The sequence below is a fragment of the Hylobates moloch genome, unplaced genomic scaffold, assembly GCF_009828535.3.
Source record: "Hylobates moloch isolate HMO894 unplaced genomic scaffold, HMol_V3 SCAFFOLD_6, whole genome shotgun sequence".
Lineage (NCBI taxonomy): Eukaryota > Metazoa > Chordata > Mammalia > Primates > Hylobatidae > Hylobates > Hylobates moloch.
In genome coordinates, this window is record NW_026652281.1 from 67,908,570 (window position 1) to 67,925,194 (window position 16,625).

The 16,625-nt window shown below is 44.3% G+C and overlaps 1 protein-coding gene across 1 annotated transcript in view; it reads left to right on the forward strand.

Annotated features, from left to right (window-relative positions):
* The window catches only part of SERINC5 (serine incorporator 5), a 188,135-nt gene extending 171,853 nt beyond the window's left edge, over nucleotides 1–16,282 (forward strand). The window contains exons 12-13 of the mRNA XM_058440761.1: nucleotides 13,890–13,943; nucleotides 15,810–16,282. Coding sequence (XP_058296744.1) covers nucleotides 13,890–13,914 — 25 coding nt within the window. The 3' untranslated portion in view covers nucleotides 13,915–13,943; nucleotides 15,810–16,282. The remainder of the gene's footprint in view (nucleotides 1–13,889; nucleotides 13,944–15,809) is intronic.
* Nucleotides 16,283–16,625: the final 343 nt, after the last annotated feature.

Sequence of the window (16,625 nt, forward strand, 5' to 3'; positions counted from 1 at the left end):
AAATATTTTGAGTAATAAAATCTACTGTAATGGGGAATAGGAAGTTTTTAAAATATTCTTACAACTTAGTTTTTTTCCCTGTCACATAGGCTGTCAGTGTATCCTAACTTACAGAAGTGATTGTGATTGTGTCTGGGTGTTGGAATTATGGTGATTTTAATCTTCTTCTTTGAAAGTTTTTGACGATGAGTATATATTTATTTTGTAGCCAAATTAAAATTTTTAATTAAAAATTTAAATTATACCAGGCTTGGTATCTCATGCCTGTAATCCTATCACTTTGGGAGGTCAAGGTGGGAAGATCACTTGAGCTTAGGAGTCTGAGACCAGCCTGGGCAACATAGTGAGACCCAGTCTCTATTTTTATATAAACAAGCGAAAATTTTGATGAAAAAATTTTTGTAACCAAATTAAAATTTATAAATTTCATTTGTACAAAAAAGGCAGTGGATAACTAACTTGTTTTTAATATAGGAATGGTAGTATGTGCAGAACAGTGTTTTAGAAAAATACATCTCACAACATTGAAGAAGAAAATGTATGTTGGAGATTTTGTGTTTTAGATATATCTCAACCTGTCAGCTTTGAAAGAACGTGGCTGTGAAATGGAGTGTGTTTGTTAAAGAAATAAGTAAATCAGTAAATGAATGTTGGTTAGTTGGGTGGAGAAAGGCTTAGAAGCATCTTGCACTAAAAGATATATTCTTTTGTGGTTATCTGGCTGATGTCATGAAATTCTGACTTATACCACCAGGGAAGCTTACATTTCTCTTTGGCAGGAAACTTCAAATTTAGTAGAGTTTGGACCTCACTGCATAGTCACAGTAAAAACTTTTGTACTTAATTGACTCTTTGTTTGCTTCTGGTTTTATGGTGGCCTTCCTGATGAACTAGCTTTTTATAATCCAAACTGGATCTGTGCATACTTGATTGTTTCTGTCCCAGTTCTACTTGGTGGTCAAGACTGAATCAGATTTTCAGTTCCTCCTTCTCCTCTCATGTTGACTTTCCAGTGTATTCAACTGAATTTTCATCATAATGACTCCAAAGTACTCTTCTCTTCCTTTGTCTTGTGGTCACAAGAAAAATCACAAGATCACATTGATGGAAGACTCATGAGCTCCTCATCTTTCTGATAGAGTCTCTGAACTGAACCAGCGTGAGTCTAGGTTTGCAGGAAGGCTTTTGATTCAGCCTTGTGATTCTGATGAATAGATGGCAATAGAATTAATCTCTCTCTCTCGATCTTGCTTTTCTTTTTCAACTAATTATTTACATCTATTTTCCTCCCTACCCAACTCACTGCATGTCCTTTTCTTGACCCAGGTGATATTTCTTAAACCAGTTTGCTCTTCTCCATATCCAAAGCTGCTCTTGTAGGTCACCATTGTAACTTCACAGTTAATGCAGCAACTGCCCAGCTGAGTCTTCCCATCATCAGACATCCCCAATCCATTCTGGCCATAGTGAGCTTTCAATAATGCAAATCAAGTCATCAAGGTCATTCCTGTATAGAAAGCCCATGGCCTTCATCATATACTTACGGCTTTCAAGTTCCTTCATATCTAGTCTCTGTCCCCCTTTCTAGCCAACCTCCCAGTACTCTCACTCCAATATAGCTCATGTCAAATAGATACTACTTTTGGTTTCCTCAAATGCCTTTCCTTGACAGTGAACCTTGCTTCTGCCTGAAACACTCTTTCTTCCCCTATTTCTATCAAGCTCCCTGATTTTCAAGGTTTATTTCAGGCAGCATGCCCTCTAGGAAGCATTTCTTGGCAGCCTGATCCTCTGCCCAGCCTGTCATCTGATTTAGGCCATAGATTGAGCATAACATGTTTCACAGTATTGTAACTGTTCATTTATGTGGTGGTATCTCCTCACATTGAGGGTAGAGATTGTGGTTTTGGTGTTTGTATTTGTTTTATCATTGTATACCTAGCACCTAGCATAAGGTTGGGATGTACAATTGTTTGCTAAATGAATGAATGAATGGATGGATGCCTTCACAAGGAAAACCGCTCACTAGACCATGTTGGTCAGTAGCAGGTACTGGGAGGCACAGAGTCTAAGAGTCTAGCACGTGACGCATGACCACTGTCTCACTGTGCCATCAGGAATGGAGTGGACCCCTATTGGGATGTCCATCCCCCTACCTTTTTTGGTTGGAACCATCCCCCTTCTGTCCCCTCCCCTCCAAACAGTGACAGGGATGGGCTTTTGATTGCCAAGTTCATAAACAAGACTACCTGCAACTACTCCCCACCCTGGGTGGGAGTTGGGCACTGTTAGTAAATTGGTCTAGGATGGTGCCTGATCCAAGCTGGTTCAGTCCGTGTTCTTCTCCAGGAACTTGGAATCAGGACATACAGAGAGTTGTCTCTCTGCAGGTGACGAGATAAGCACAGGCCCTGTCCATGGTCATGTTTTTGGCCATTTGGACCACAGAACCCTGTTTGCAAGAAGACAAGATTTGTAAGATCCAAGACAGCGAGCTCTGATTGCTTTTCCAGACTCTGGCTCTAGGGTCTTCCCATGGTCACGCAGCTTTCCTGAGCTTAAGGTTCCATGAAACACTCCTGCATCCTTACATGAAATTTCATTGTATTTAAGCCCTAAATCTCCCTGAAAAACAAGGACTGTGGAAATAAATGAAGACACCCAAATGAGAACAAAGCCTACTATAGAGAGCTTGCAAGGTAGTCAGCCACCATCACTTGTGTTTGGCAGACACTTAAAGGCAGGCAGAGGTGTGAAAAAGCCTTGTAGTAGAAAAAAGGGAAGACTTTGGGCGTGCCCGGAGACTATTGGCATGGGGAAGCTGCAAGTGGGCCATCTAGAAGTGCGGCATGCTATGTGATTGGTTGGGCGTGCCCATTTGGCCTTCTCTGGTTAGTCCAAAGTTGGAGGTGGGGGCAAAAATTAGGGGAGCTGTCAGTTTATTAATCGAGTCCTGGCCATTTGGGGCCCATTGCTAAGGGGGTTATTACTTTGCTTCCTGGACTGGTTACTGCAGATAATATGTTGGCTTCCCAGGCTAGTTGCCACAGATTGTGGGTCAGGGTTCTATTTTGATATCTAGTCTGGCCATCTGCATATTTAGTATCTCATGACAATACCTCTCTCTCCTTCCTTCACTGGGAAGCTTTTTACAATCTTCTGAAATTTACCTGCTTAAGTGCATAATATATGCAGGAACAGTTTCAGCTTTTGGAAAGGGAGGATGTTTTAGAACAAGAGGCACAGAAACAAGGATATATGTGCCAGGCCAGGAAGCATTATTATAGGACATGATATCAGAATAAGCTACCTTCCCCTTCCATAACTTCCAGGGCTGGTGGAAAGGGGAGGTCAATACTGATGGACCCTGCACATTCTCAGATGCAGAGATCCACTGGGAGAGTGAAGGTGAACACATTGGGCTTTGAAGTCATTTTGCTCAACTTTGTTTTGCTTGACAGCACCTTCACTTCTAAGTTTTGGATTTGGGTCCTGGTGAGATGGGGAGCTGGATCATCTCTGTTCAAAGGGCTGCCGCTGATGCCCAGACTGTCACGTCCTCACCGTAAGGGCAAGAAGCTCCCTAACAGACAACTGAGCACAAGGAACCGAGCAAATGTAAAGCTAAGAGCATATTCAGATATCATCTACTCTAACTTCCATGTCACTTTTTATTAATAAAAAATAAGTGAGGAAGCTGAGCATGGTGGCTCACTCCTGTAATCCCAGCACTTTGGGATCCGGGGATCCTCCCAGCTGAGATGGAAGGATCTCTTGAAGCCAGGAGTTTGAGACTAGCCTGGACAACATAGTGAGACCCCATCTCTACGTAAAAAATAATAATTAAAAAAAAAATCAGCCGAGTATGGTGGCATGTGCCTGTAGTCCCAGCTACTCAAGAGATTTGAGGTGGGAGAACTGCTTGAGCCCATGAGTTTGAGGTTACAATAGGCTATGATCACACCACTGCACTCCAGGTTGGGAAAGAGAGTGAGACTCTGTCTCAAAGAAAAAAAATGGATGACAAAGCAGATTAAGAGAATGTATTAGTTTTTTTATTGCTGCTGTGACAAATCACAAATTTAACAACATAAATTTATTAGTAGACAGTTCTGTAGTCAGAAGTCCAGGTGGGCTTGCCTGAGTTCTATGCTCAGGATAGCACAGGGCTGGAAATCAAGGTATTGGATAGGCAGAGCTTTTACCTGGAGGCACCAAGAAAAATCTGCTTCCAAGTTCATTCCAATTATTGGCTGAATCCAGTTCCTTATGGCTGTAGGTCTGAGGTTCCTCTTTCCTTGCTGCCTGTTAGGCAAGGGCCACTTTTAGTTCCTTGAGGTATTCCTTCTCCGTGGCCCCACCATCTTCAAGCAGCAATGGCACTTGAGTCTTCCTCATACTTCAAATCTCTCCGAATTCCCCTTCTGTTGTGTAAAGGGCTCTTGTGATTAGATCGGAATCACCCAGATCATCTCTGTATTTTAAGGTTGACTGACTTGAAACTTTAATTACATTTGCAGAATCCCTTCACAGGAGTACCTAGATTTGTGTTTAATTAAATAACCAACGGACAGGAATCTCAGGGAGGTTGTGATGGTTAATACTGAGTGTCAACTTGATTGGATTGAAAGGATTGATCTTGGGTGTGTCTGTGAGGGTGTTGCCAAAAGGGATTAACATTTGAGTCAGTGGACTGGGAAAGGCAGACCCACCCTTAATCTGGGTGGGCACAATCTAATCAGCTGCCAGCACTGCTAGAATATAAGCAGGCAGAAAAATGTGAAAAGAGAGATGGGCCTAGCTTCCCAGCCTGCATCGTTCTCCCGTGCTGGATGCTTCCTGCCCTCAAACATCGGACTTCAAGTTTGGACTGGCTCTCCTTGCTCCTCGGCCTGCAGATGGCCTATTGTGGGACCTTGTGATCGTGTGAGTTAATATTTAATAAACTCCCCTTTATATATATATGTGTGTGTATATATATGTGTGTGTGTATATATATATATATATATATACACATATATGTATTCCATTAGTTCTGTCCTTCTAGAGAAGCCTGACTAATACAGAGGTCATCCCTAGAATTTGTCCTACTACAGAGAGATTGCAATTTACACCATATGGGAATTGTGAATAGAATAAAATGTTTGCACATATGCTGGGTACTGTGTATTTGTTATTTGGAGGTGGAGAAAGGGGGTGAACATATCCTGACTGATAGGGTTTGGATATGTGTCCCCTCCAAATCTCAGGTTGAAATGTGATTCCCAGGGTTGAAGGTGGGACCTGGTGGGAGGTGTTTGGCTCATGGGGACAGATCCCTCATGAATGGTTTGGTGCCCTCCCCGAGGTAATGAGTGAGTTCTCACTCTATTAGGTTCACGTGAGAGCTAGTTGTTTAAAAGAGCCTGGCATCTCCTCCCCTCTCTATTTCTCTCTCTGTCGCCATGTGACACACCAGCTTCTGCCATGATTGGAAGTTTCTTGAGGCCTCACCAAAAGCAGATGCTGGTGCCATGCTTGTACAGCCTGCAGAACCATGAGGCAAAATAAACCTCCTTTTAAAATAAATTACCCAGTCTAGCCGGGCGCGGTGGCTCACGCTTGTAATCCCAGCACTTTGGGAGGCCGAGGCGGGCGGATCACGAGGTCAGGAGATCGAGACCATGGTGAAACCCCGTCTCTACTAAAAATACAAAAAATTAGCTGGGCGTGGTGGCGGGCGCCTGTAGTCCCAGCTACTCGGAGAGGCTGAGGCAGGAGAATGGCATGGCGTGAACCCGGGAGGCAGAGCTTGCAGTGAGCCAAGATTGCACCACTGCACTCCAGCCTGGGCCAAAAAACAAGAACCCGGCTCCAAAAAAAAAAAAAAAAAAAAAAAAAAATTACCCAGTCTCAGGTATTTCTTAATAGCAATGCAAAATGGATTAACACACTGACTATAGGTTAGTTGTAAAATAGATCCAAAAAGTGTATGATATAGTTTAGATGGCCCCTCCAAATCTCATGTTGAGATGTAATCCTCAGTGTTGGAGGTGGGGCCTGCTGTTTGGGTCATAGGGGTGGATGCCTCATGCCTTGATGCTGACCTTGTGATAGTGAGTTCTTGTGAATAATTAGGGGACAGCAATCTCAGGGAGGTCATCCTGAGATTCCTCACCACCATGCCCACTCTCACTCTTGCTTCTGCTCTGCCATGTAAGATGCTTGCTCTAGCTTTAAGTAAAAGCTCCCTTAGGCCACCCCAGAAGCTGAGCAGATGCCAGCACCTTGCTTGTGCAGCCTGCAGAATCATAAGCCAATTAAAAGTCCTTTCTTGGCTGGGCGCGGTGGCTCATGCCTGTAATCCCAGCACTTTGGGAGGCCAAGGTGGATAGATCACCTGAGGTCGCGAGTTTGGGAGCAGCCTGACCGACATGGAGAAACCCCGTCTCTACTAAAAATATAAAATTAGTCAGGTGTGGTGGCGCACGCCTGTAGTCCCAGCTACTCAGGAGGCTGAGACAGGAGAATGGCTTGAACCTGGGAGGTAGAGGTTGCAGTGGGTCGAGATCTTGCCACTGCACTCCAGCCTGCGCAACAAGAGCAAGATTCTGTCTCAAAAAAAAAAAAAAAAAAAAAAAAAAATGCCCCCAAAACTCCTTTCTTTATAAATTACCCAGTCTCAGGTATTTCCTTATAGAAATGCAGGTATTTCTTTTCTTTTTTTGAGACAGAGTCTCACTCTGTCCCTCAGGCTGGAGTGCAGCCTGGATCTAGGCTCTCTGCAACCTCTGCCTCCTGGGTTCAAGTGATTCTTGTGCCTCAGCCACCTGAATAGCTGGGATTACTGGCATGTGCCACCACGCCTGGCTAATTTTTTGTGTTTTCAGTAGAGATGGGGTTTCACTATGTTAGCCAGGCTGGTCTCAAACTCCTGGCCTCAAGTGATCCACCTGCCTCAGCCTCCCAAAGTGCTAGGATTACAGGTGTGAGCCACCACGTCGGCTGTGGGTATTTCTTTAAAGCAACTATATTATAACCTAATATGGTATATGAGCTTTTTTCTCATTTGCAGAAAAGTCCAAGGCAGGCATTCTGGTTGATGGATATCTTTCCCCTACCTAGTAACTCAGGCATCCAGGCTCCTTCCACGTTGTAAATCCCCAATTCTCTAGAGCCTGTCACCTGCATCCAAGTGATGCAAGACAAAAGAAGGCATGGAGCAGGCATATCTGTTCCTTAAGCCTTTGGCAAGAATAGGTACTATAACTTAGAACCATATCCCCTTGGTGAGAACCAGTGTGGCCATGCCTGGCTGCAAAGGGTGCTGGGAAATAGTCTAACTGTGTATGAACAACAAGAAGAAATGGATTGGTGAATAGTAGCAGTCTCTGCTTCAATCTACTATGAGCAGGCACTTTACATAATTATCATTGAATTAACACCACAACCCTGACAGGTACAGCCCCCCTTTATAGAAGAGGAAGTTGAGATCCAAAAAAATGAAGTAACTTGCCCAAGGTCCCACAGCTATTACGTGGATGACCCAGGATTGGACCCTAATTCTGTTTAATTTCCAAACTCTTACTCTTTCCAGTATTACATATTGACTCCTAGGTAGCAAGCCCCTGCCTAGGTTGGACTATAATTTGATTGCTATGATTGAACCAGAATTACCAAAGGAGGTTATTTAAAATGGTTGGTTCCTAGCCCCACTCTACTGAAGCTTTGTTTAACCAGCCTGGTAGAGGCCCAAAAATGTGCATTTAAACAAGCTCTCTGGGTTATTCAGATGTGCTGTAATGTTTGTAATATACCAGAGCAGCTTTCCCTTCTGGGATGGGCAAATCATTAAGGTAAATTCCCAATTGCAGTCTGGAAAAGTCCTCCTCTCTGGGATTTGGGATCATAATCTATTTATGAATTTCTGGAACTTCTCCAGTGTAGCTGACCTTCCATCTGTAGGAATGACATCATGTGGAGGGATTCAAAGAATGGTAACAACAGTGCAGTGAGTGTAGCTAGTTCTATGTGCCTGCCCTGGTGGTCCTGTTCTCTGCTGACAAACCCACCCAGCTGATCCCTGCACTGCTTAGGTTGGGGTCACTACTGGGTGCCTCTAATTCCCTCCTTTAGGTCCCTGTGGAATCTTACATAATTGGTGATATTGGCTGTCTAGGCCACTTGTTCAGCCAGTTTGTCACCCCACCTTCACTAAGGATGGACTGTTTGCAGACTTGTGCTAGACTTGTGAAGGAAGCAGAGATAACTCCAGCTCTTAAGAGCTTGTAGCCTAGTGGGGTAAACTTACCACTAGTAACGAGAGCTACCAATTATCCAGTACTTTTAACATATTAGCTTATTTAATTCTTTCAAACAACCCCGGGACATAAGCATTATTGGCATTATTGGCCCTTTTCCAGAAGCTGAAGTTCAAAGATATTAAATAACTGAATCAAGGTCATCCAACTGGTGAGTGATGGTGGGGCTGGTATTGGAATCCAGGTCAGTCTACTTCTGAAGTCCATGTTTTAGGTACTCCAAGTAGTGGACCAAATGTTGGTGTAATGGACTGAATATTTGTGTCTCCCCAAAATTTATATGCTGAAATCCCAGCCCCCAAGGTGATGGTATTTGGGAGATGATTAGTTCATGAAGATAGAACCTTCATGAATGAAGCTGGGTGCAGTGGCTCATACCTATAATCCCAACACTTTGGGAGGCCGAGGCGGGTGGATCGCTTGAGGCCAGGAGTACGAGACCAGCCTGGCAGCCTGGTCAACATGGCAAAACCCTGTCTCTACAACAACAACAAAAAATATAAAAATTAGCTGGACATGGTGGCATGTGCCTGTAGTCCCAGCTACTCAGGAGGCTGAGGTGGGAGAATCACTTGAGCCTGGGAGGCAGAGGTTTCAGTGAGCCAAGATTGTGCCACTGTACTCCAGCCTGGGGGACAGAGTGAGACTCTGTCTCGAAAAAAAGAAAAAAAAAAAAAAGAGAGACTAGAAGCCTTATAAAAGGAAGAGAGATCCCTGGCCCCTTCCACAATGAGGACATAGTTAAAAGACCTCACCAGACACTACAGCTTCCAGTGCCATGATCTTGGACTTCCAAGCCTCCAGAACTGTGAGAAATAAATGTTTGTTGTTTGTAAGCTACCCAGTATCTGATATTTTGTTATAGTTGCCTGAACAGTCTAAGATAGATGGTTCCCCAAAAGATGTCCACATCCTAATTTCCAGAACTGTAAATGTTAACTTTGCAGAGGTAATGAAATTAGGGATCTTGATTTGAGGAGATCACCCTGGATTAGCTAAGTTATTTTTATTATTATTTTTTGAGATGGAGTCTTGCTCTGTCACCCAGGCTGGAGTGCAATGCTGTGATCTCAGTTCACTGCAACCTCCACCTCCCAGTTTCAAGCAATTCTCTTGCCTCCATCTCCCGAGTAGCTGCAATTACAGGAGCCTGCCACCAAGCCTGGCTAATTTTTGTATTTTTAGTAGAGATGGGGTTTCACCATGTTGGCCAGGCTGGTCTCAAGCCCCTGACCCCAAGTGATCTGCCCACCTTGGCCTCCCAATGTGCTGGGATTACAGACATGAGCCACCATGTCTGGCATGACAAGTGTTTTTATAAGAGACACACTGAGGAGAAAACAGGCACAGATGAGATGTTAAGAAGACTAGGTAGAAATTGGAGTGGTGCAGCTACAAGCCAAGGAATGCTGACAGCCACCCAAAGCTGGAAGAAGTAAGTAATAGATCGCCCCCTAGATCCTTCGGAGGGAGCACAGCCCTGACAATATAGTACTTTCAGACTTCCGGTCTTCAGAACTGTGAGAGAATAACTTTCTGTGTTGTAAATCACTGGTTTGTGGTCTTTTTTTTTTTTTTTTTCAGTAGCCTCAGGAAGACTAATACATTCTATTTGTTTTATAAAAGCAAAACCACAAGGCAGCATATAATTCAAGGCTGAAGGAGTGTGGCATGCTGACAGATGGTAAGAAAAACTGAATGTCAGAGAAAGATACCAAATCGAGTCAGTGGCTCTGTGTGATTATCAGTTAGTATGTGTCCTTTTCTCTTGTGTCCAACTTACATCATCACCATCACCTATTATTGAGCACTTAATATGTGTTAGGTACCAAGCTAAGTGCTTTGCCTAGATCACCTCAGTTAAGCCTCGCACTAATTCTATGAGGTAGGTGCCAGTATTTGCCTATTTTACAAATGAGGAAACTGAGGCTCAGAGAGGTGAGGTCCCATCTGCAGTTGGACTGTAAGTAAATGGCAGAGTGAGGACCAGAACTCAAGTGTGTCTTACTGCAGAGTCTTGGCTTATGCGGTTCCTAGCCATCTTGTGTGTTAGTTTGTTCTTCTGCATATAGTCATTGTAGTTAAGAGCTCTGGGCCAGGCGTGGTGGCTCACACCTGTAATCCTAGCACTTTAGGAGGCTGAGGCAGGTGGATCACCTGAGATCGGGAGTTCGAGCCATCCTGGCCAACATGGCGAAACCCAGTCTCTACTAAAAAATACGAAAAGTTAGACGGGCCTGGTGGCACTCGCCTGTAATCCCAGCTACTTGGGAGGCTGAGGCAGGAGAATGAGTTGAACCTGGGAGTCAGAGGTTGCAGTGAGCCGAGATTGTGTCACCACACTCCAGCCTGGGCGACAGAGCAAGACCCCGTCTAAAAAAAAACAAAAGAGCTCTCCAGTTTCCGGTGACTTGAGCCAGCGGGGGTGGAATGAGGCCTGGCTCTATGAACCTGAGTCGTCTAGTGTAGGGCATCCCCCTCCAGGCCAGAGCAGCCTGCCTCTGTGGATATTTGTTAATGAATGAGTGAACATATGGGTTGGGCTGCCAGCAGAGCTCTGCCTATCTCCGGGCGACAGGAGGCATTTATGTCATCCTCTTGGCAGGTATGCCACTAGTGTCCGAGCTCAGTTACTGAGCTTCTTCCCACTGTGGGGGAAAAGGCAGGTAAGCCTGGCTCTCACTCTCTGCCTCACCCACTAAGCCTGGAGAGTGGGGAAGGAGGGGTATGGAGATATAGCATGCAGGTCCCAGGGAAGGGAACGGAGAAAATGGACTGAAGTTTCTGATAAGGTTCATAGTGATCTGGATGGCCTGGGCCTAGCCCATTCTCTGTCCAGGAAGAGGAAGGGAACACAAGGTGAGATTCTAATTTCTATTTTGTTCCCAGAAACTATCAATGCTGTAGACTTAAGGCCTCTTAAGAATATCCTTTTTGCAAGAGGGGATGGAAAAATCTCTGGCCCCAACTCTGACAGGAAAGCCTGGTTTTAGCATTGAAAAGATGATTGAATACAGCTTGCTTTTTCTCCAGAGAGGAGAGACAAGATGGAGTGCCAGAGAGGCCTAAGGCAAGGTGCCTATTTTTGCATTGCTGCAGCAATGTGGAGGCTTTCCGCCCTGCCTCACACCCCTCATCCATCAGCCCCAGCCTTCCCCATCATGGTTTTCCCAGATGAGGCCTCATTGTTGATTTCTTTCACATGGGTGTGAAATTAACATCTTCTATCCCTTTCAATGTTGAATTAACTTAGTGACCAACTCATTAAGGACTCCTTATCAAGGCTTTCCCTCCTTTCTATAATTTTATCCATTGTCAGCTTTGACAGAAATCCCACTGAAGGTTTGTTAAAGAGCCATTGGAGAGTTCTAAGTGGTCTTGCTTGCAGAGGGCAACTGCACTTGACCTCTATTTATACTTTTTGTAGTACTCTTGCCTGGACTCAGAGATGCAACTGGGATTGAAATTATATTTACCAAACATCAACGTATTGATATTAGACCTTAAAAGAAGAAAATGTAAAACAGCAAACATCTATAGTCTTTTTGCAGTAAACAGTAAACGCAGGAAATTTTTATTCATTGATTCCTTCCTTCAACAAAATTGTGATTAAGAATACCTGCTATTTGTCAAATTCTAAGAATATGAAAAAGAACAAATTCTACCCTCAACTTACTCAAAGTCTAGACAGGGAAGCAGAAAATAGCAAATAATTACCATATGGTGTGATATGTACCACAGCCTGAAGAGAAATATACTGAAAACTGAGAATTCAAAAAAGATTGAATTAATGGTTGGTGGGTTCATAATAAGCAACTACAGTAAATGAGGAATATTAGAGGGTTATTCTGAACCGGCTGAGATCATTGGAGAGGACAACCTTGGATGATAGGTCTGGTTCCTGGGTTGGGTATTGAGCAAGGCTTGGGCTGGACCTGGGGTGCATTTGAGCTATATCATGTGCCCTCAGTTTCACCCTAGCAGTAATGATCCTTGGCAGCAGTTTATCTGCTTTATTTCTCCCCACCCCATTTTTATAGTAAAACATCTGCTAAAAATGATGTCAGTAAAAGCAGTCGCTATAGGGAAGTTGAATGTCATTTCTGGGACACTGGGTGTGTAACAGTTGCACATAGGGAGTGGGTGGCTCCACTTTCCCTAATCAAAAACAGGGAAGTCCTGGCATTGAGCCAGGAGGGTTGGGCAGCTGGATTGGGCAGCAGAAAATCAGTCATTGTCTCTGCCTTTTCTCTGGTTTATGGAGTGTCACAGATCCAGAGACACACCTTGTCTATAAAATGGGAATAATGTTTGCTTCCACCTTACTCATTTAAAAACATTTCTTACAATTCCTAGTCAGAGTTATTTGTCAAAAAGCTTTTGTGGATGGTGATATGGTTTGGCTCTGTGTCCCCACCCAAATCTCATCTCAAATTGTAATCCCCCCATGTTGTGGGAGGAACCTGGTGCGAGTGATTGAATAATGGAGGCGGTTTCCCCAATGCTGTTCTTGTGATAGTGAGGGAGTTCTCACAAGATCTGACCTTTTTTTTTTTTTTTTTTTTTGAGATGGAGTCCCACTCTGTTGCCCAGGCTGGAGTACAGTGGCATGATCTTGGCTCACTGCAACCTCCACCTGCCAGATGTCAAGTGATTCTCTTGCCCCAGCCTCCCAAGTAGCTGGGGTTACAGGCATGTGCCACCATGACGAGCTAATTTTTGTATTTTTAGTGGTGATGGGGTTTCACCATGTTGGCCAGGCTGGTCTCGAACTCCTGAACTCAAGTGATCTGCCTGCCTCAACCTCCCAAAGTGCTGGGATTACAGGTGTGAGCCACTGCACCCAGCCGTGATCTGATGGTTTAAGAGTAGCAGTGTCTTCTTCATCCTCTGTCTCTTCTGCTGCCATGTAAGATGTACCTTGCTTCCCCTTCATCTTCCGCCATGATTGTAAGTTTCCTGAGGCCTCCCCAGCCGTGCAGAACTGTGAGTCAATTAAACCTCTTTTCTTTATAAATTACCCAGTCTCAGGTAGTCTTTATAGCAGTATGAAAACAGACTAATATAGACGGCCAACACTTTGGTTAGGTGAAGATGTTTAGCTTTCAGTTGTTTGTTTGGGCCCACTCCTTGTAACTTAGCATGGAGATGGTGCTGAAGAAATGCGGCTAGGGCAGATCATTGTTAATTGAGGGAAGGATCCTGGGAACATCGGGTTATCTTGAGGACACCCAGAGATGGGAGTGTGAGTGGAAGTACCCAGAGTCTGGCAGCAAAGGCACCAGGCCTGGGGAGCCTTGCCCACAGGCATGGGGGCGCACAGCATGGCAAAGGTTATGGGTGGGTGCCATCAGGTGGTGATGCATGATATAGTTTGGCTGTGTCCCCACCCAAATCTCAACTTGAATTGTATCTCCCAGAATTCCCACATGTTGTGAGAGGGGCCCAGGGTGAGGTAATTGAATCATGGGGATCGGTCTTTCTCGTGCTATTCTCATGATAGTGAATAAGTCTCATGAGAGCTGATGGGTTTATCAGGGGTTTCTGCTTTTGCTTCTCCCTCTTTTTCTCTTGCTGCTGCCATGTAAGAAGTGCCTTTCACCTCCTGCCATGATTCTGAGGCCTCCCCAACCATATGGAACTGTAAGTCCAATTAAACCTCTTTTTCTTCCCAGTCTCTGGTATGTCTTTATCAGCAGCGTGAAAACAAACTAATACAATGTATATCCCCTTGTTCCCCATCCTTGCTCTCCTTAAAATGAGAGCACCGAGGATGTGTCCAGACCCATCACAGAAGAAACAAGAATGGCTATGCCACTCAGAAAAAAATGTTCAGCCACACGAGTCAAGCAGAATGCAGACTAGAAATGATACTAGTTTTACCTACCAAATTGGGAAAAAATAAAAGAAGATAATGGACAATGCTGATCATTTCTTGAAACAGACACTATGGCTAGAGGGGATGAATTTGTTGAAGATTTCTGGAAACAATTCAACAACATGTATCAGGAACTTTAAGAATATTTAACCTTTTGTTCCCATATCCCAATCCTGGAAACCTATCCTAAGGAAAAAAAGAGATTATAGGGTTAGAGATTTCAATAAAAACATGGCCAGAATAAAATTATTTATATTGGAAAAATAATTAAACAACTTCAATGCCCCCAAATAGGGCAAGCATGAAGTAAACAATAAAAATATCCATAGGGGAGACTATTATGCAGCTATTAAAAAAATCATACTTTTTTTTGAGACATGGTCTCACTTTATTGCCCAGGCTGGAGTGCAGTGGTGCGATCACAGCTCACTGCAGCCTTGAACTCTTGGGCTGAACTGATTCTCCTACCTCAGCCTCTCAAGCACCTGCAACAACAGGTGTGCACCACCATGCCCAACTAATTAAAACAATTTTTTTTTAGAAATGAGGTCTCATTATGTTGCCCAGGCTGGTCTTGAACTCCTGGGTTCAAGTGAACCTCCTACCTTGGCCTCCCAAAGTGCTGGGATTACAGGTGCGAGCTATTGCACCCGGCCTAAACATCATATGAAGGGATGGTTTGCCCCACCACACCTGTGGTTATTTCTCATCAGGTGGGACAAGAGACTGAGAAAAGAAAAAAGACACAGAGACAAAGTATAGAGAAAGAACAGCGGGCCCAGCAGACCGGCGCTCAGCATATGGAGGACCTGCACCAGCACCAGTCTCTGAGTTCCCTCAGTAATTATTGATTACTATTTTCACTATCTCAGCAAGGGGAGTGTGGCAGGAGAATACGGTGATAGTGGGGAGAAGGTCAGCAAGAAAACGTGAGCAAAGGAATCTGTGTCACAAATAAGTTCAAGGGAAGGTACTATGCCTGGATGTGCATGTAGGCCAGATTTATGCTTTTCTCCACCCAAACATCTCAGTGGAGTAAAGAATAACAGAGTAAAGAATAATTGCCGCCAGCATTATCTCGCCTCCAGCCACAGGGCGGTTTTCTACAATCGGGTTTTACACTGAGACATTCCGTTCCCAGGGGCAGGCAGGAGACAGAGGCCTTCCTCTTTTACTAATCCTCCTCAGCACAGACCCTTCACGGGTGTTGGGCTGGGGGACCGTCAGGTCTTTCCTGTCCCATGAGGCCGTATCTCAGGCTGTCTCAGTGGGGAGCAACTTTGGACAATACCTGGTTTTCCAGGGCAGAGGTCCCTGCGGCTTTCTGCAGTGCATCGTGCCCCTGGTTAATCGAGACTGGAGAATGGTGATGACTTTTACCAAGCATACTGCCTGTAAACATATTGTTAACAAGGCACATCCTGCACAACCCTAGATCCCTTAAACCTTGATTCCATACAACACATGTTTCTGTGAGCACAAGGCTGGGGCAAAGTTACAGATTAACAGCACCTCAAGGCAAAACAATTGTTCAGGGTACAGATCAAAATACAGTTTCTAAAGTCTTCCTTTTCTACATAGACACAGTTGTGATACCCTAATTTGTATTAACCTGATTGACTCTCTCTTAGCTGAGAAACCTGAACGGACTCCATTTGGCTCCTTCATTTGCAAGACATCAAGGGCTCCTTATCCACCCCCTTCCTCAAGGGCTTAACTTGTGCAAGCTGACTCCCAGCACATCAAAGAATGCAATTAACTGATAGGATGCTGTGGCAAGCTATGTCCGCAGTTCCCAGGAATTTGCCGGGTTGATAGTACCCTAAGCCCCCGGGTTTTTGTCCGGTTCAGCACCCAAAGCCCAGCGTCTATCACCTTGTGATGGATTTAAAGCCCCTGCACCTGGAACTGTTTTCTTTCTGGTAACCATTTGTCTTTTTGACTTTTTTTTGCCTGTTTTACTTCTGCAAGATTGCTACAGCTAGGCTCCCCCTCCCCTCTCTAAACAAAGTATAAAAAAAATCTAGCCCCTTCTTCAGGGCCGAGAGAATTTTGAGCACTAGCCGTCTCTCAGTCGCCGGCTAATAAAGGACTCCTGAATTCGCCTCGGAGTGTGGCATTTCTGTTTAACTGGCTCGGTTACAACACAGTAACAGTCTGATCTCTTTTTTTTTCCCCTATATCATACTTTCAAAGAATAACTGACATAGATAAATGCTTTTCCGACAGTGTTAACTTTTTGGTGCTGGGAATCTCAGTGCAGTATACAGACCACACCTGTGCATGTGAAAGATTGGAAGGATATTTTCCAAGGTGCTGAAACATCATTTCTGAGTTGCAGGATTGCAGGATTACTTCCTTCTTTACATTTTCCAATATTTTCTAAATATTCTAAAGTGAGTTGCACAATTTTGATAAGGGGGGAAATATGTCATGAAAAAATGATT